Genomic DNA, 20,114 nt, shown 5'->3' with positions numbered 1-20,114 from the left:
GGCCTCAGCTAGCTGCCTGAGACCTCACAGGACCCGTGGCACTCTGGCTGATGCCCCGGTCTACTCCACCGCAGAGCTCACGTCCTTCCCTCTGTGCCCTGTATGTGAAGCACACGCCCCACGCGGACGACGCACCAATGCCCTCCGACCACGGCCTGCCGTCTCACTTGCCCTGGGACATCCCCCGACTCTTCTGATACCTCTTTCCTCTCATCCCCAGAGCAGCAGGGGATCTTCTACAAGATGAGCCTCTGGGTAAACTGGGGTGCCCCTCCGCAATGACTCAACCCACCTCCAGAGCCACGAGCTGAGGCACACTCACCGAACTGGCCGTCTGCCCTCACGTACAGCTCGATGACGCCGTAGGCAATGGTAGTGGGAGCTGGGATCTCCAGCACCACGTTGCTGTCCCTGATGAAGTTCCCATCCTCCATCGCTGACACCTGCAGGAAGGGTGCATGCTCCCACCTGTGTGCTCAGGCTCCCCCAGGCTGCTCCTGCCTCCCATGTGGCCAGCCTAGGCCCCGTGCCCAAGAAGTGCCAGGAAAATGCCCACAGAACTGGGGGAAAGGAGAACCAGCCAGCAGGGGTCAGCATTTACTCCTTGTCGGCCTCATGATGTCCTACACATATTCTAAAGTCAGTGGCCAACCTGTAGCACAAAGGCAAGAATCCAGAGTTTGGGAGATAGTGAAGTTAGGTCTATGGTGCTGAGTAAAGAAGATAATAAATAAGACAACTTCCTATTTCCCTCATGGAGGATTATGGAAACAACTTTGAAATCCTAAGAAAATCATCAACGGTAAGAGTCTGACTAGGAGAACCTAGCTGAGAGCAAGATCTCCTAAGCACGTCCTCCCAGACCGGGTATGTGGCACGCTGTGCCATCAGATAAAACTGGGAAGAGGCCAGAAGGAAGGGGCAGAAGGAGGAGAGAAGGATGGCCAGGAAATGCCGAGTCAGCAGCAAAGCTCTCTCCTTCAGACCCTGTCACAAATCTGGCTCTTGCCCACCATGGCCTGAGGAGGAGGAGAAGTGGCCCAGATGCTGGAGATTAGAGCTCGCTATAGCAACTTGATCTTGGTCACAGTGTGATGACTACCAACCTCCGTACACCCCAGCAGGGTCCAGGCCTTTGGTGGGGGGTCCCTGTGGACAGAAATGCTGGCAGGGCCAGCTAAAGCCATCTCACATCAGCCCTCATCACTCTGTCCAGCCTGCCCACCCCAAGGAGAGTCCACCTCCAGACCTCAATCTCCACCTCCTTCTGAATATAACATTACTGGGTCCTCTGCTATAATTTGAAAGTTACCCCAAGAAGTAAACTTCTAAGAGCCGAATATTAGGCCCTATGGAGGGGAGGCAGTTTGGGGTCAGAGCCTCCTGTTCAATTCCACTGAAGCTCAGGGGTCACTTGGTAGAACTGTAACTTAATCCAGAAACACCTGTTTATGTATATTAAAGACACATGTGCTGATCTTTACCTTTCCTAACTCAATCCACTGGGGATTTAAGGCAGCTCATCTCAAAATCGTCATTTCTGAGACCCTTGATTCTTAGGGGCTCTAGGAGTTATCTGTGCGTTGGCCTGGCCAGTGCTCATTTGATCCATTTTTTGAAGGGGGAAGGCACCTGATTCACCCTGGCATGCCAATCTAAGCATCCCATCGCCCTGGCCTTGGGTCTGCTTCAGGAATGGGCAGGGCCCGGGATGGTCCAGTGCCTGCCTGCCCTGAAGCACTCTTTCCACTAGGGATGGGGTCGGATGAAAGCCAGGAGCTGCCGCCCCATGAGCTTATATGAGAGGGAATCCACCTTCAGGGAAGGCAGCTCGCCGGCTTCTCAAGTCCTGGATCCAGCAGTGACCGAATAGATCACTCCAAACGTTTCAGTTACAGAAGCCAAGCAGTTCTTTCTTGTTTAAACCAATTTGAGTTGGATTTCTGTTAACTCCCTCCAAGAGTCCTGATGAATGAAGACCCCACTCCCAGAGGGCCCTGACCCGGCGCCTCCCTGGCCAGGCACGCACCTGCACAGTCTTGGTCTGGATCCCCACCATGCCGCCGCACTTCTCCTCGATCTGGACGTGCTCAGATATCACGCACTTCTGCGTCGTCACGATCTTCTGCGTCAGGACGCACAGGACCTCGTTCTTCCTCTCCAGCACCTGCTGCAGTACCAGGTTCTTCAGGTTGATTGTTCTGAAAAAAGAAAAGGCCGGTGAGTGGCCTCGGGGAGGCGGATGCAGCGGGAACTGTTGCTTCTTGCCCGGCTGGCGGGTGAGAAGCAAACAGGTGACAGCCAGCATCCTTTATTTCCTGGTGCTGAGAGGGGGCCAGCTCATCCAGAGAGGCAGAAACCAGAGTCTCCTGAGGCCACGTCAGAGCTGCCAGGCCTCCAGAGAAAGGCTGGCACCACACGGATGGGGTTCCTGTCAAACAGCCATGCTGACTGTCACAGAGAAAGAAAGACACCCAACAGGTACAGGAGCTGTAACCCATCTGCTCACACCCTGGGAGCTCCACTCTGTCATTTAACCAGAGGCCAAGGGACCACGGACATCACAGGCGTGGGCAATAAATACAGGGTGACTGTGGGGGGCACGCTGACCAGTGCTTCTCACAGAAGAGAAGGGGACAGGCTCGAGGTACAAACAGCAGGAGGAAAACTGGATTTTAATTTTAAAAGTATTTTTTAATCTGTCTGTCCAGGAAGGATATGTAGTCTCTTAGAAGGGATTTTAGAAGGGCTTCCCAGTTAGTTCAGTAGTAAAGAATCTGCCTGCCAATGCACAGGGCACGGGAGACGTGGGTTTGATCCCTGGGTCAGGAAGATCCCCTGGAGGAGTAAATGGCGACCCGCTCCAGTGTTCTTGCCTGGGGAATCCCATGGATTCTCCAGGTGCCTAGTGGGCTACAGTCCATGAGGTCGCAACGAGTCGGACATGACTGAAGAGATTGCATGCAGAAGGGATTTTACATCATTTTACAGATGGGGAACTGAGCCCAGTAAGGTGTGGCCCGCCCAGGTTTCCCAGCAGAGACGTGGGGCTCCCAGGTGGCTACTCTGGGGAATTTCAAGAACAAGGTCAATTCCCATCTACAGAAGAGGATATGCTGATTAGAAGCAAATGATGAAGTGCCCAACTCTGGAAGTCCTTTTCAATGCTATGAGTCTATGGGGTGGACAGGAAGAAAACCAGCTTAGAGTTAGTGGCAGCACAAGAACAATTACAGTGTTCACCCTGTGCTTTTAAACAGTCCAAGGTGAGTCACCTCCAAAAGCTTGGCCCCATCTCCAATCCATGCAGTGGCTGTCACCCGACCCACCAGGCAGACACAGCTTCTCCAGGCTTCAGAAAGCATCCCCAGAATGGAGGCAAGTAGCTGGAAAGATCCTGTCTCCAAGTAAAAAGCTGCCCGGGCTGGAAACAACCCATATCCATCAAGAGATGAACAGATACACCAATGTCGCCCATGCATACAATGGGACATTATTCAACCACAGAAAGGAAGCTGATGTGCTATAACACAAACAAACCTTGAAGACATTATGCTGAATGGAAGAAGCCAGTACAAAAGGAGAAATATTGGATGATTTTACACATATGAAATATTTAAGTCAGGCAAATTCTCAGCCACAGAAAGTAGATTTAAGGTTACCAGGGGTTGGGGAAGAGAGAAGGGAGGGGGGTGGTTCTTGTTTGATGGCTACAGAGTTTCTCTGTAGGGTGATGAGAAAGTTCTAGAAATGGATAGTGGTGATGACTGCATGACAGTGTGGAGTACTCAAACCACTGAACTATACATCTAAAAATGGCTAAAATGATAAAATTAATGTTATATTTTATCACAATTAAAAAAAGTAAAGATACGTCCATCGACAGATGAATGGATAAAAATGTGGCACATATATACAATGGAATATTACTCAGCCATAAAAAAGAACGGAATTGGGTCACGTATAGAGACATGGATGGGCCCAGAGTCTGTCATACACAGTGAGGTTAAGTCAGAAGGAAAAAAAACAACTTCATATATTAATGTGTATATGTGGAATCTAGGGGCTTCCCTGGTGGCTCAGATGGTAAAGAATCTTCCTCCAATGCAGAAGACCTGGGTTGGATCCCTGGGTCAGGAAGATCCCAGGAGAAGAAAATGGCAACCCGCTCCAGTATTCTTGCCTGGAGAATCCCATGGACAGGGAATCCACAAAATGGTACAAACGAACCTATTTGCAGGGCAGGAATAGGGATACAGACAAAGAGAAGAGATGTATAGACATGGGCCAGGGGTGGGATGGATTGGGAGATTGAGACTGGCTTATGTGACTGCCATGTGTAAACAGATAGCTAGTGGAGACCTGCTATCTCTGAGCTATCTCTGTGAGCTGAGCTAGCTCTGTGTCTCGTGGTGACTTAGATGGGTGGGACAGGGGGTGGGGGTAGGAGGTAGAGCCAGGAAGGGGGGCACTTCACAGATACGTGTGTAGATACAGTCAATTCACGGGCTTCCCAGGTGGCACTAATGGTAAAGAACCCGCCTGCCAATGCAGGAGACTCAAGAGACGTGGGTTTGATCCCTGGGTCAGGAAGATCCCCTGGAGTAGGAAATGGCAACCCCCTCCAGTATTCTTGCCTGGGAAATCCCAAGGACAGAGAAGCCTGGTGGGCTACAGTCCATAGGGTCACAAAGAACCAGACACAACTGAAGCATCTTAGCATACATGCATGTACAACACTGTAAAGAAATAATAATAATAATAAAGACATGGGAAAAACTTCAATCTCGGTAGTGGTCAAAGAAATGCAAATTATAACAATGTTTCACACATATTAAGTAATAAAGATAAATCAACAACAGCAAAAAAGCTGCCCAGGGCTCCATTTCCAGGAAGGCAGATAGAGCAGGGGGAACCTGCCTGGCAGGGGCTCCAGCTAGGTGACTGGGAGTGAATGGCTCCACCTTGTACCTTGTTATCCTTGCGGATACATTGATGATAATGCTGTCTCTTGCTGTGATCCCTGTAGAGTTTACTTGAGAGGCCACGTGGTGAGTATGTGCCAAGCAGACAGTCAAATGCCCCCCGAATGCTGGCTGGCTCTGGCCACCATCCTGTATATCCCCCTAACCGAGGCCCCCAGAACAAAGCCCCAGGGTGTGCACATGATGGGGATGACGGGCAGTCAATTGGGTTCCGGGTGCTTTTTCACATCTCTCATGCCCTTAGAACCTCCAGTAGACACATCTCATCTCAAATCCTACCCCCCAGGCAATGAGGCCTTTAGCTCTGACCCCTGCCTCTAGGGATCCCACCTTCCTGCCATCTCTCTGCTCCTTAAACACACCAGGTACAGGCCTGCCCCGAGGCCTTGACACAAGGTCCCCAGGGTCCCCACATCTGACACAAGTCACTTCTCAGGGAGGCCAGGGTTCCTTGCTCACCCAGTACAGAGCGACACCCTCTCACACTGTGACACCCTAGCAAGTGGACGTGACGTTCACATACTCTCGAGAGCACACTTCCACAGGACACTCTTCCAGGTCCTTCGCTTATCTGTTCACTGCCTGTCTCCTCCCTCTAGACCACTAGTCCCCAACCTTTTTGGGACCAGGGACCGATTTCATGGAAGACAATTTTTCCATGGACTAGGGGTGGGGGGAGATAGTTTCCAGATAATTAAAGCACATTACATTTATCGTGCACTTTACTTCTAATCTAATGCCTGTATCTGACAGGAGGTACTGGCCTGTGGCCCAGAGGCTAAAGACCATGAACGTGCTAGTCACTCAGTCATGTCCAACTCTTTGTAACCCCATGGACTGTAGACCCCCAGGCTCCTCTGCCCATAGAATTCTTAAACTCATGGAAATAGGGGTTGTGCATGCCAAGGGCACAGTACATAGTTTTGGAATAAATGAATAAATAAAACATGGGGTGTTTTTTTCCTCTCTGTGTATCTGCCTTAATGAACATGCGAATATGTGAGTAGGTATGCATCTGTGGGAAGAGAGAAAATAGGAAGATGGAGGAACTGGAGGATAAGCAGTGTGGTTTAGAGAAGGACGTGTGGCTGTGACTCTTCCCGAGAGACTGCATGGGGCCTACAGGCACAGATTTGAAGATGAGGGCCAGCGTATTCACCAGCAGGACGTACATTTGAACCAGGCCTTGCTGACCTTCTCCTCCTGTTACACACCATCTCCTATTCTAGCCAATTCTTGAAAAGCAACTCCCTCAATTACAGCTCAGGTTCTGGCTCCTCCCCATTTGATGAGCAGTACATCAGATGCAGCTCCTCTCACCCACAAGCCCAGAGCTAACAGCAGAGGAACAACGGAAGGCTGCCTTGAGGCACCTGAAGTGACTCTGGTGGGCTGGAAATCATTGCAGTGCTTCATGGCTTAAACGGATCCACTAGAGTGCTTGATGTTGCCTAAACCAATGTTCAATTGTTTGAAAAGAAAAACCTCTGGGACTTCCCTGGTGGTCCGGTGGTTAAGAATGCACCTGCCAATGTACTGTATAGACACAGGTTTGATCCCTAGCCTGGGAAGATCCCACGTGACACAGGGCAGCTAAGCCTGCGCACCACAAGTGTTGAGCCTGAGCTCTGCAACAGAAGCCACCGCATGAGACGCCCATGCACTGCCACGCGCTGCAAGCAAAGTCCCCGCGTGGCGACGAAGACTCAATGTAGCCAAGAATAAATCAATACACATATGTGGTTGCTTAGTCACTAAGTCATATCCGACTCTTGCAACCCCATGGAGTACAGTCTGCCAGGCTCCTCTGTCAATAGGATTTTCCAGGCAAAAATACTGGAGAGGGTTGCCATTTCCTAAACCTCAGCCTAGACCACCCAAGACTCCATCGCTTAATATGCCTACCTCCCTCCAGGACCTCCACCTCAAACGTCAGAAAGAGGAGGGGGAAAGGTCACCTTTCCTTAAATGTAACTTCCTTACACATCTGAGAACAGAACAGTCCTGAGATGCTTGTGGGGACCAGCCTAGCACCTGGGAGGCTTCCTGCCCTCAGAATAGCCTTGTGGGGTGACTTCACCATGGGACAGGGAACAGAAGCCTGGCCAAAGACAGGCTGAAGCTGGGGTGACGGGAGGAGAGCGTCCCAGGGCACATCCTCCTCAGGCCGGCTGAGAGCCGCTCAGGGGACAGGCAGGCACTTCCCACCCAGGTCACTGGGATTCTGTTCCCCAGGACAGTGCCGCCACCTTTTGGAAGCCACATACTGGACAAATTGAGCTCCTTCTCAAGAGAGGAGGCTGGGGTAGACAGAGGGGAAGCTAATTGTCAGAGGCAAGGGACTGTTCACACAGGAGTCTTCACAAAGCAACCTCTGGAGTGAATTCTGCCCCATCTCCACTGGTCCTCCAGGGCCCGGACACAGAATAGCTCACAGGAGCCTGGTCCCGGCCCTCTTGGAGCAGGAGTCCTTGTGTGATGGGACTCATCTCGACCCACCAAGTGGGGAAGCTAGCAGTATTTCCATGTAATTCGTTTATGTGTGTGTGTGTGTGTGTGTGTGTGTGCGCGTTCAGCCATGTCCTGTATGCATTTAGAGATCCACGGGTTTCTTCAGATTACTAAAGTTCAAAGAACAAAAAGTTCAAAACCCTAGAGCAAGGTTTCATAGACGAAGAACAAGGAGGCCCAGAGAAGCAGCAGAGAGTAACCAAAGTCACACAGCTGAAAGACGCAGGTTGGTCTTTCACAAGGCCCGGCCAGCCACAGAAGCCCCACCAGTGCAGGCTCCCTTCTCTGGGTGAGCGTTCCTGAAGGCTGTACCAGGAATTTTATCTTTATCTCTAGTACGTCCATGTCTACACATCAATATCTTGCCTGTCTGGCTAGACCGGTAGCTGAGGACTGGAAGTAGGGGCCATATCCAAGTCCTCTGGGAAACCTCCAAGTATCCATGCCAGCCTCTCTTTTCTGACCCCATCTCCTGATGGCTGCTCTTAGGAAATCCTTCCCGGGGTCATCCCTATTGCTCCATCTCTCCCGGGTTCTATTAAGAACCACTGAACAACAGAGACAGAAGCTCTTTAGAAAGAGACACAAGGGAGCTAGATGGCCAGGAGATCAGGGGTCAGGGGGTTTCACCTTTTAAGTTTTGACTTTTAGCATTTAAATCATAGGAACATATCAATTATTCAAAAATTTGTCATTAGCATTATGCTACCTATCCAGTTGGTGGAAAAATGAATAATTTATCACATAAATCCCAGAGGGCAAGGTTGGAATAAAACTCACTCCCCAGTCCAGCCAGGGGTCAATGCCACAGCTGGGAGAAATGGAGCAGAAGGTTTCCCACAAGAAAACGAGCAGCTCGATGCTCTTCGGCCTCGTCACACATTTTTAAGGACCACCCAAGGTTGCAGATGGCAAGTGGATGATAGAACAGGGGGCCACGGAGGCAGTAGTATGGTCAACATCAAAGGGCTGGGCCCAAAGGAACACCGTCCGGAGGTAAGGCAGAGGAGTACACACTAAATGGGGGACAGAAGAGCACCCTTTCCTGACCCAGTAGACCTGCTGCCCCCCGCTATTCTCCTGTGAGATCACCCTCCTCTGTGTGCCCACAGCCCTGTGCAATGCCAACACCCGGAGCCAGCCTGCAATGGGCCCAGCTTTCTGTCTCCTCACTGGGCCACTGCCTCTCATCTCTGAGCCTCCGCCTGCACATCTGTCAAGTGAAGGCTGGGTAAGAGGCCACCTGTAGTGACCCACGCTGTACTTATCTGAAAATATTTCTTTCCTTCCAATAATGATGGGGAAGCCAAGTCAAGGTCCCTCCCCCGGCTGGCCAGAGATATGCCCAGAGTCTTCAGGTAAGCCTTCAGGCTGGGGAGCAGACCCTCCAAGCAACTAAGAAAATAGCTACATGGATACAGGCCAGTAATTCCAGGGGTGGGGTAGAGGGGAGACCAGGCCGGAGCTGCTGGAGGTGGGGGACAAGGAGGGAAGATGATTAAAAAGTGTGGCTCTGAGCCCAACGAGGCTGCTGAGGACCGGCCATGGGCCAGAGGAGCAGCAGGAACACAGGCTCCTTTCCCACCACACCTGAAAGCTCCCCAGGCCCAGCCCTCGTGAAGCCGCCTCCTCCTCTGGCTGAAGCTGTCATTTCCATTCTATTTCTCAGACTTTGAAAACCAGATGCAACCCACAGAGAAGAAACCCAGAGAAGACTTTTAAAACTCTAACAATATCCAAAAGAAGGAGGGAAGCAGTTGTCTTTCCCAAAGCATAACGCAGCCCCCAGGATCCCTCCTGGGGAGATAAGGGGAGGGCATGCTTTCTGAGCAGACCCCATCACCCCCAAACACATTCTTGTAACTCCACAGATAACTGGGTCCTATTGTGTTCTGGGCTAAACGCTGGGGATTCTCAGTGAGCAAGACCAAGGCATCCTTGTTGCCACGACCCTCCTTTGTAACACATCCTAGAGAAACAGGGCTTCAAACAGAGCTCTGATAAGCTACTCCAAAAAGTAGTATGTCATAAGAGAGTAGGCACAATCAGCTCTGATCCAATTTTCTGGGAGAAATGTGAAACTACAAGGGCCCCAGGGGACTAGTTCTGAGGTAGGAAACCAGTCTCATCTTGAATACCACCTGTGATGGATGCATCAGTGATCGCTGTGTACCCACCAGGAAAGGATTCTAAGGCTGAGATTGAGTCTTAGAATCCTTAAGTCAGGAAGCAGTGAGAAGCAACAGAACCACGACTGATTCACAAAGCTTGCACAGGCCTGGGAGGGAGGTGGATCTGATCACTCAGATCTAATCCAACATCTGTGCCAGGAAAGGGAGACTGCACCCTTCAGAGGTTACAGACTGGCTTGAATCCAACGGCACACATCTTCTGACTCCCAGACCAGTGCTCTTTCCACTACGTGGCTCTAAGGACTGGATGGCAAGAGGCTAAAGGCAAAGGGCACTCTGAAGAAACTGAGCAAGACTGTGGGGGTTGGTTCCACCATCTCTCTAGGAACAGAGATTGGGACATTATGAAAAGCCCCAAGATGGCAGCGGGCCTGCTACTGTGAGAGTATTAAGCAAGAATTACTAACCCACAGGAACCTAGTTATGTCCTGACGATTAAGGCTTTAGTAATTTAAGTATTTCTCCCAAAGGGTTTCGATTTATTGGCTAATGCCACAGTTAAAAGGAGAAGTGCGTGTTCACTGACCAGTTGATAGCAGAAAAATGAGAAAGGCTGTGGAGATCAGGTCCATGCACATTGCTTGTAACCTTGCCTTTGCTCTCCTGACATTTCATTAAGCAGCAAAGTCCGCTTCTCTTTGGATAGGTAGCCTCCTCCAGTCTATAGACCTGGCAAAACGACCCCACCAAGGCCGTGACTCGAGTTTAACTCCAGTAGCCACCTCCTCAAACTCTGAAAGGAACGTGACTCTGTCGCTCCCCTGGCCTGCTTGACCCCCAGGGGGACAGTCCTTTCCCGGGGGAGTCTGTCCAGAGAGGGCAGGGGAGGAGGGCCGGCCCTTCCACTGTGTCCGGTTTGTCCCTGCGGGCACCACCCTGACATCCCCCGAGCGTGATGCACCACTAGCTGCCTCCTTCAGCTTGTTCAGGTTTGGGAGCCTGGTACAAGGGCAGGACGGGGGTGATCCAGCCCCACAGGCAAGTCTTGGCCAATCCTGGTGACTCCACTCTTCTCAGCAGGGATTGGACAGGATGGGCCATCCGTGGCAATTCTGTCCGTTAAGACTTGAGGAAAAGTCTGTTGGGGGTTTCTGGGAGGATCTTTCTCTCTCTTAATCAGAGGCACAAGGCAGAGCCCACTCTTCTGACTTTGGCTTTGTCTGCAATGCAGTCATTTGGGCAGCAAGAGCAGAGCGGGGTCCCACCACTGGCTGGGACAAGCAGTGCGCGGAGGCTGCCACAAGGGGGAGCCACTGAACCAACCAGGCGCCAGGAATCGCAGGCGAAGCTGACCCATCCTACCTGGGGAGGCTTTTTATGGGAGGTAATAACGGACCCTCTTTACAACTAGACACTCTATCTGGTCCATGAGGTTACTGTCACCTTTATTTCACAGAGGACCCTGAGGCAACAGCATGCCGCTAACAGGGCCAGGAGAACACAGCTGAGCCTGTCACCCCGAAGCCCTGTCTTTCCATCTTCCCTCTCCCTGTGGGGCCTCCTCTGGGCCCTGTACACAGAAGGTGCCTCATATGTGCTTGATAGCAAACAAGCAGTCTCTCTGCTCAGTTCCCTGGGAAAACTTCCCAGAGACAGGAAGCAGACCCTCTCAGAAATACAAGCAGCGACCACTGGCGGTCCCCTTCATACCAACCAACTCTCCATTTCAACCATAAAAAAAAAAACTTCCCACACAATCCACCAGAGATGCTCAACCCGGAGCCAGGGCCAGGGCAGGAAGTAGCCATAAACTGTACCCTGGGGCCTCCACTTTCATCTGCTGAGGAAAACCCTGCTCTCTGTCACAGGACTGTGACATCAGGATTGTAAACTGGCTGCGGGAAAAAAAAAAAAAATCAAAATCGAGGCACAACGCTAACGACACATTATAAGCAAAGTGACGGGGCTACCCCCACAGCGTGGATGCCCCCAGTTCTGGGGACACTGCCGGCTATTCAACACCTTATCTCACTCACAACCAGGGAGAGAAAGGAAAAAATGACTGAGCAATTACGGACTGTCAACCTTTCAGATGGAGTAATTAATCCACTGGCACCTGCGGACGTGATGCAGCAGGTCTGAGAGATGCTAAAACCGAATGAGGCTGATGCAGGGAGGTGAGCTCACACAGAAGCCCACGGGCCAGTTTTCGCCTTCCAAGCTCTGTGCATCCGCAGCTAGATGGAAAACTCACGGGTTTGGTGGACCTGGGCTTCCATCTTAAGTCCAGGCAAACTAGTGAACCTCTGCATTTCCATTGCAAAATGAAGACGAACCAAGTATTCTTTCGACCAAACAGTGCTGACGGTGATGCAGGCACCGCGTGGAGCCAAAGGTGAGCAAAGCAGGACATTCCAGGAGGAACAGAGACACGGAATCAGGCAGTGACAACAAGGGCCACCCCACAACGGGGCTGGTGCTCAGACAGGGCGATCAGTGACGTGGCTGCTGAAGGCAGTGGGAGGGAATCTGATGGGGCTGAGGGAGGGCGTCTGCGGGTGGACTCCGTGTGTGCGGAAGGCACTGGTAGAGCCTTCAGTACGGCGGGGGCCGGGGAGGGGGTGAGAAAGAGCCTGGGGCACTGATGCCACGGGCTGAAGGAAGTTCAAGGGGCTGGGCCTGAGGGGAGGAGAGTGCGGACGTCATCCCTAAGACAGCGACGAGCACAGAAGGGCACACGCCAGGCACAGACATGATCCGACAGACTGCCATGTGGAGAATCAAGTGGGGAGGGTGACTGGGTGCAGAGGCACCAGCCCCCGGGGACATCAAGGTGAGAGGCGGCGGTGGCCTGCACCAGGTGTGGGGCTGGGGCATTGAGAAGAGCAGGACAGATGTTCAAGAGGCAGAACCAACGAGTGGGGGACTAGGTGTGGGAGGGGAGGCAAGGAAGGAGCCGTGTCACGTTCAGATTTCTGGCGGAGACAACTGGACCAGCAGCTGGAGGGGCGTCAGGCGGTGAAGCGGGCATCGAGAGACAATGAGAAGTTCAGTGTGGTGGTCAGGCACGGGGTGAAAGCTCCAGGGGCATAAACATCTGCTCGCCTCAACTCTAACTCCTAATTCCAGCCCACCCAGTTTTGTACATCACATCTTGTCAATTTTTAAACACATTTTTTCACTTCTCTGAAATCAGGATGTTTGTAAATGAACAGGTGACCCATTTAGTTAGCAGTATTCTTAGTGGTATATACAAAGGATGAAATCTTGGATTTGATGAAATAATGTCTATCAACCTTAAAAGAAAATAGTACACAAAGAAAATAGAATTTCTCTCCTTATGACGTAAGTCCTACCTAGTTCCAGAAAGGTCTGAAGTAGCCTTCAAAATAAAGTTCATATGACAGAATGATTTCTGTAAAACAAAAATCACCCCTGGGATCGAATATTGAAAAGATTCCTCAGAAGACCCACTCCTCCACAGGAGGGGTTCAGCTCAAATAAAAACAAGAGGTCAAACAAGCTTCCACAAGCCCCCAATCCTGAGAACTAAGACACAGACCAGGAGAAAGAATAATCTAGAAAGAAAAAAAAAAAAAAAAAAACAGCAAGAAACTGACTGACTGACAGACACCACAGAGATGGGTATGGCCTGGAGGCCTCAGGAAAGATATCTCTTAAAAAACAGTGGATCTGAGGATCTGATGGGGCCTTGAGAGCTTCACTGCTGCTCTTTCCAAAAAGGATATAATGAGAGATGGCAATATCTTACGGATACTGCTCAAGAATTCCATACACCTTTGGATTTCCCTGGTGGCGCCGTGGACAAGAATCCACTGGCCAATGCAGGACACACGAGTTCGATCCCTGGTCTGGGAAGATTCCACATGCCATGGAGCAACTAAGCCCACGCACCATTACTGCTGAGCCCATGTTCTAGAGCCCACTAGCTGCAATCGCAGCCAAAAATAAATACTTAAAAAATAACCTTTTAAAAAAAAGAATTTCATACATCTTCATTCCAGAACTGAACAAGCATCTCCTGTAAAAAACATTCTGTAAGAACATTCTGTAAGAATAACCTGTGTGCTTTCCTGACTTTCATAAGCCAAGACACACGTCTAGGTCTACACTCTTTCTGGAGAAGCCAGGCTGCTGGCACATGCAAGTCTGACTCATTGAAGACAGTCGGTCCTTCCATGGGGGGTTCATGATGCAGACCACATGGCTGCCTGCCTCCTCCACAGAGGAGCGAAACAAGGGCTTCAGGATGTCAGCATCAGAAATCCCAAGGGCTTCACTTCATTTCTCTTCTGAAACTGCATCTTCTGCCCCGTCACGAAACACTAAGTCACCTCTTACCTTCCCACAGCTCTGACCTTTGCCATCTTCTATAACCAGGCTCTACTGGGGGCTGGTCAGAATAGCAATAATTATGGAAGTGTTCACGCTAATAACTACAATTTTTGAGAACTTGCTATGGGCCATGCTTTGTTTATATGTTCTTATTTAATTCTTACAAAAACTCCTTCAGAACATGAACCCCATTTCACTAATGAAATATTTTACTTCAAAAAAATGAGCCTGAAGTTTACCAGTTAGCCTAAAAATACCACCACCAAAAACAACACCAAGAGAAGAGCAGAAAGAGGGGCTGTTTGATGCTCACATTCCAAGACCCCAAGATGCCTTCACCTGGTTTATTTTGCTTACTTAAAGACTTCCCCTGTGGGAGAAAAATAAGAAAGTAAGCAAAGGAACAAGATTCAGGAAACTCTTTTTCTCCAAGTACACGTGGCTAGAGGTCTTTAAATTGTTAGGCACAAACTCTATTAAAAATAACAGTGCCAGAGAAGGACATGAGCTCACCTCATCTCATGAAAAACACCAAAATCAGAACTAACTGTTAAAAAACCATTGACAAAAAAAAAAAAAAACACTGAAACATACCAAAGAAGAAACCACGAGACAGTTGGAGGGTGCGATGGCAATAAAATCAAATCCCATACCTCCTCTCCCAAAATGGGCAACTCATAAACGGGAAAATAATCACATCACAGAGGTCCCCCCACAAGAATGAAAGTTCTGAGCCCCAAGTTAGGCTCTGAACCTGGTGGGGGGATCTTAAGCATTGGGAGGAGGAACCCCAAGAGCATCTAACTTTGATGCCCAGAGGCATTTGATTTCAGGAATTCCACTCTAAGAGGGTACACACAAGTTCATATACACCAGGACCCAGGGAAAAAAGCAGTAACCTTATAAAAGCCTGGGTCAGACCTGCTAGTCTCCTGCAGAGGCAGGACACAGCTATGACTCACCACAGGGACAAAGACACTAGTGGCGGTAGTTTTGGGGAGTACTCTTGGCATGAGCCCTACTGGAGGCCACCATTTGCTCACCAAGACCAGGACCCACTCAACAGCCTCCATTCCTGAAACACCTCAGGCCAACCAACCAAGAGGGAAAGAACACAGCCCCACCCATTAGGAGACAGGCTGTGTAAACTCTTCCTGAACCCACAGCTGCACAGTCAGCAGACCCCTTGAATTGCCCTTGCCCACCAGAGGGACAAGACCCACCTCCATCCATCAGCGAGCAGGAAACAGTTCCTTCCACCTGCACAAGCCTCTCAATTCAGTTCAGTTCAGTCACTCAGTCGTGTACGACTCTTTGCAACCCCAGGAACTGTATCACACCAGGCCCCCCTATCCATCACCAACTCCCGGAGTTTACTCAAACTCATGTCCATTGAGTTGGTGATGCCATCCAACCATCTCATCCTCTGTCGTCCCCTGCTCCTCCCGCCTTCAATCTTTCTCAGCATCAGGGCCTTTCCTGAGTCAGTTCTTCACATTAGGTGGCCAAAATATTGGAGTTTCAGCTTCAGTATCAAACATTCCAATGAATATTCAGGACTGATCTCCTTTAGGATGGACAGGTTGGATCTCCTTGCAGTCCAAGGGATTCTCAAGAGTCTTCTCCAACAACACAGTTCAAAAGCATCAATTCTTCAGCACTCAACTTTCTTTATAGTCCCACTCTCACATCCATACATGACCACTGGAAAAACCATAGCCTTGACTAGATGGACCTTTGTTGGCAAAGTAATGTCTCTGCTTTTTAATATGCTCTCTGGGTTGGTCATAACTTTTCTTCCAAGGAGCAAGTGTCTTTTAGTTTTATGGCTGCAATCACCATCCACAGTGATTTTGGAACCCAGAAAAATAAAGTCTGTCACTGTTTCCATTTCTTCCCCATCTATTTGCCATGAAGTGATGGGACCAGATGCCATGATCTTAGTTTTCTGAATGTTGAGCTTTAAGCCAACTTTTTCACTCTCCTCTTTCACTTTCATCAAGAGGCTCTTTAGGTTTTCTTCACTTTCTACCATAAGGTTGGTGTCATCTGCATATCTGAGGTTATTGATATTTCTCCTGGCAATCTTGATTCCAGCTTGTGCTTCATCCAGCCCAGCGTTTCTCATGATGTACTCTGCATATAAGTTAAATAAGCAGGGTGACAATATACAGCCTTGACATATTCCTTTCCCAATTTGAAACCAGTAGGTTGTTCCATGTCCAGTTCTAACTGCTGCTTCCTGACCTGCATACAGATTTCTCAAGAGGCAAGGCAGGTGGTCTGGTATTCCCATCTCTTTCAGAATTTTCCACAGTTTATTATGATCCACACAGTCAATGACTTTGGGATAGTCAACAAAGCAGATATTTTTATGAAACTCCCTTGCTTTTTCAAGGATCCAACGCATGTTGGCAATTTGATCTCTGGTTCCTCTGACTTTTCTAAATTCAGCTTGAACATCTGGAAGTTCATGGTTTACATACTGTTGAAGCCTGGCTTGGAGAATTTTGAGAACTACTTTGCTAGCGTGTGAGATGAGTGCAATTGTGCAGTAGTTTGAGCATTCTTTGGGATTGCCTTTCTTTGGGATTGGAATGAAAACTGACCTTTTCCAGTCCTGTGGCCACTGCTGAGTTTTCCAAATTTGCTGGCATATTGAGTGCAGCACTTTCATAGCATCATCTTTTAGGATCTGAAATAGCTCAACTGGAATTCGATCACCTACATTAGCTTTGTTCATAGTGATGCTTCCTAAGGCCCATTTGACTTCACATTTCAGGATGTCTGGCTCTAGGTGAGTGATCATACCATCGTGATTATCTGGGTCATGAAGATCTTTTTTGTATAGTTCTTCTATGTATTCTTGCCACCTCTTCTTAAGATCTTCTGCTTCTGTCAGGTCCATACCATTTCTGTCCTTTATTGTGCCCATCTTGGCATGAAAAGTTCCCTTGGTATCTCTAATTTTCTTGAAGAGATCTCTAATCTTTCCCATTCTATTATTTTTCTCTATTTTTTTGCATTGATCACTGAGAAAGGCTTTCCTATCTCTCCTGGCTATTCTTTGGAACTCTGCATTCAAATGGAAAAATATCTTTCCTTTTCTCCTTTGTCTTCCACTTCTCTTCTTTTTTCAGCTATTTGTAAGGCCTCCTCAGACAACCATTTTGCCTTTTTGCATTTCTTTTTCTTGGGGATGGTCTTGATACTGCCTCCTGTATAATGTCATGAACCTCCGTCCATAGTTCTTCAGGCACTCTATCAGATCTAGTCCCTTGAATCTATTTCTCACTTCCACTGTATAATCGCAAGGGATTTGATTTAGGTCATACCTGAATGGTCTAGTGGTTTTCCCTACTTTCTTCAATTTAAGTCTGAATTTGGCAATAAGGAGTTCATGATCTGAGCCATAGTCATCTCCCGATCTTATTTTTGCTAACTGTATAGAGCTTCTCCATCTGCGGCAGCAAAGAATATAATCAATCTGATTTTGGTATTGGCCATCTGGTGACGTCCATGTGTACACTCTTCTCTTGTATTGTTGGAAAAGGGTGTTTGCTATGACCAGTGCATCCTCTTGGCAAAACTCTGCTAGCCTTTGCTTTGATTCGTTTTGTACTCCAAGGCCAAATTTTCCTGTTACTCCAGGTATTTCTTGACTTCCTACTTTAGCATTCTAGTCCCCTATAATGAAAAGGACATCTTTTTTGGATGTTAGTTCTAGAAAGTCTTGTAGGTCTTCATAGAACCATTCAACTTCAGCTTCTTCAGCATTACTAGTCAGGACATAGACTTGGATTACTGTGATACTGAATGGTTTGCCTTGGAAACGAACAGAGATCATTCTGTCATTTTTTAGATTGCATCCAAGTACTGCATTTCAGACTCTTTTGTTGACTATGATGGCTACTCCATTTCTTCTAAGGGATTCTTGCCCACAGTTGTAGATATAATGGTCATCTGAGTTAAATTCACCCATTCCAGTCCATTTTAGTTTGATGATTCCTAAAATGTTGATGTTCACTCTTGCCATCTCCTGTTTGACCACTTCCAATTTGCCTTGATTCATGGACCTAACATTCCAGGTTCCTGTGCAATATTGCTCTTTACAACATTGGACTTTATTTCCATCACCAGTCACATTCACAACTGGGTGTTGTTTTTGCTTTGGCTCCATCTCTTCATTCTTTCTGGAGTTATTTCTCCACTGATCTCCAGTAGCATACTGGACACCTACCAACCTGGGGAGTTCATCTTTTAGTGTCCTGTCTTTTTGCCCTTTCATACTGTTCATGGGGTTCTTTTTTTTTTTTTTTTTTTTTCCATTTATTTTTATTAGTTGGAGGCTGATTACTTTACAATATTGTAGTGGTTTTTGCCATACATTGACATGAATCAGCCATGGATTTACATGTATTGCCCATCCTGATCCCCTCCCTCCCGCCTCCTTCCCCACCCCATCCCTCTGGGTCTTCCCAGTGCACCAGCCCTGAGCACTTATCTCATGCATCCAACCTGGGCTGGTGATCTGTTTCACTCTTGATAATATACATGTTTCAATGCTGTTCTCTCAAAACATCCCACCCTCGCCTTCTCCCACAGAGTCCAAAAGTCTGTTCTGTACATCTGTGTCTCTTTTTCTGTTTTGCATATAGGGTTATTGCTACCATCTTTCTAAATTCCATATATATGCATTAGTATACTGTATTGGTCTTTATCTTTCTGGCTTATTTCACTCCGTATAATGGGCTCCAGTTTCATCCATCTCATTAGAATTGATTCAAATGAATTCTTTTTAATGGCTGAGTAATATTCCATGGTGTATATGTACCACAGCTTCCTTATGTTCATAGGGTTCTTAAGGCAAGAATACTGAAGTGGTTTGCCATACCCTTCTCCAGTGGACCACGTTTTGTCAGAACTCTCCACCATGACCTGTCTGTCTTGGGTGGCCCTACACGGCATGGCTCATAGTTGCACTGAGTTAGACAAGGCTGTGTTCCATGATCAGATTGGTTAGTTTCCTGTGATTGTGGTTTTCAGTCTGTCTGCCCCCTGATGGAGAAGGATAAGAGGCTTATGGAAGCTTCCTGATGGGAGAGACTGACTGAGGGGAAAATTGGGTCTTGTTCTGATGGGCGGGGCCATGCTCAGTAAATCTTTAATCCAATTTTCTACTGAAGGGTGGGACTGTATTCCCTCCCTGTTGTTTTACCAGAGGCCAAACTATGGTAGAGGTGATGAAGATAAGGGGGACCTCCTTCAAAAGGTCCCATGCAGGCACTTCTACCCTCAGTGCCCCCAACCCTGCAGCAGGCCACTGCCGACTGACACCTCCACCAGAGACGCCTGGACACTCACGGGCAAGTCTGGGTCAGTCTCTTGTGGGGTCACTGCTCCTTTCTCCTGGTGCACACAAGATTCTGTTTGTGCCCTCCAAGAATCTGTTTCCCCAGTCCTATTTAAGTTCTGGTGGTTCTATGGTGGGATTAATGGTGACCTCCTCCAAGAGGACTTATGCCATACCCAGGTCTACTGTACCCAGAGTCCCCGCCGCTGCAGCAGTCCACTGCTGACCTGTACCTCCTCAGGAGACACCCACGCACAGTTGTGTCTCAGTCTCTATGGGGTCTCTGGGTCCCGGTGCACACAAGGCATGTTTGAGCCCTCTGCTGCTGCTAAGTCGCTTCAGTCGTATCCAACTCAGTGTGATCCCATAGACAGCAGTCCACCAGACTCCTCCATCCCTGGGATTCTTCAGGCAAGAATACTGGAGTGGGTTGCCATTTCCTTTTCCACTGAGCCCTCTGAGCCCAGCCTTATCCACCAGCGGGCAGAGAGCAGAAGCAAGAACTACAGCCCTGCAGACTGCAGAACAGAAACCACAATTAGAAAAAGCTAGACAAAATGATATAGCAGAGGAACACATCCCAGACAAAGAAACAAGAAAAAAAATCCCAGAAGTACAAGTACAAGCTACCTGAAAAAGAATTCAGAGTAATAACAGTAAAGATGATCCAAGATCTTGGGGAAAAAATGGAGGCATAGACCAAGAAGATACAAGAAATGTTTTTAAAAAGAGCCAGAAGATTTAAAGAACAGAGATGAACAATATAATAAATGAAAA

General features: G+C 48.6%; 1 protein-coding gene across 2 annotated transcripts in view; it reads right to left on the bottom strand.

Moving 5' to 3' along the window:
* Positions 1 to 20,114, bottom strand: part of GSDME (gasdermin E) — a 69,153-nt gene that overhangs the window by 20,494 nt on the left and 28,545 nt on the right. For both annotated transcript variants that reach the window (XM_065939585.1, XM_065939586.1), the window contains 2 exons: positions 2,030 to 2,201; positions 323 to 443 (listed from right to left, as the gene is read on the bottom strand). In XM_065939585.1, the coding sequence (XP_065795657.1) occupies positions 323 to 443; positions 2,030 to 2,201 (293 nt within the window). The remainder of the gene's footprint in view (positions 1 to 322; positions 444 to 2,029; positions 2,202 to 20,114) is intronic.

Source organism: Muntiacus reevesi, chromosome 6, assembly GCF_963930625.1.
Source record: "Muntiacus reevesi chromosome 6, mMunRee1.1, whole genome shotgun sequence".
In the NCBI taxonomy this organism is placed as follows: Eukaryota; Metazoa; Chordata; class Mammalia; order Artiodactyla; family Cervidae; genus Muntiacus; species Muntiacus reevesi.
Note: the sequence above shows the minus strand (reverse complement) of the source record. Positions and strands in the feature narration are given on the sequence as shown.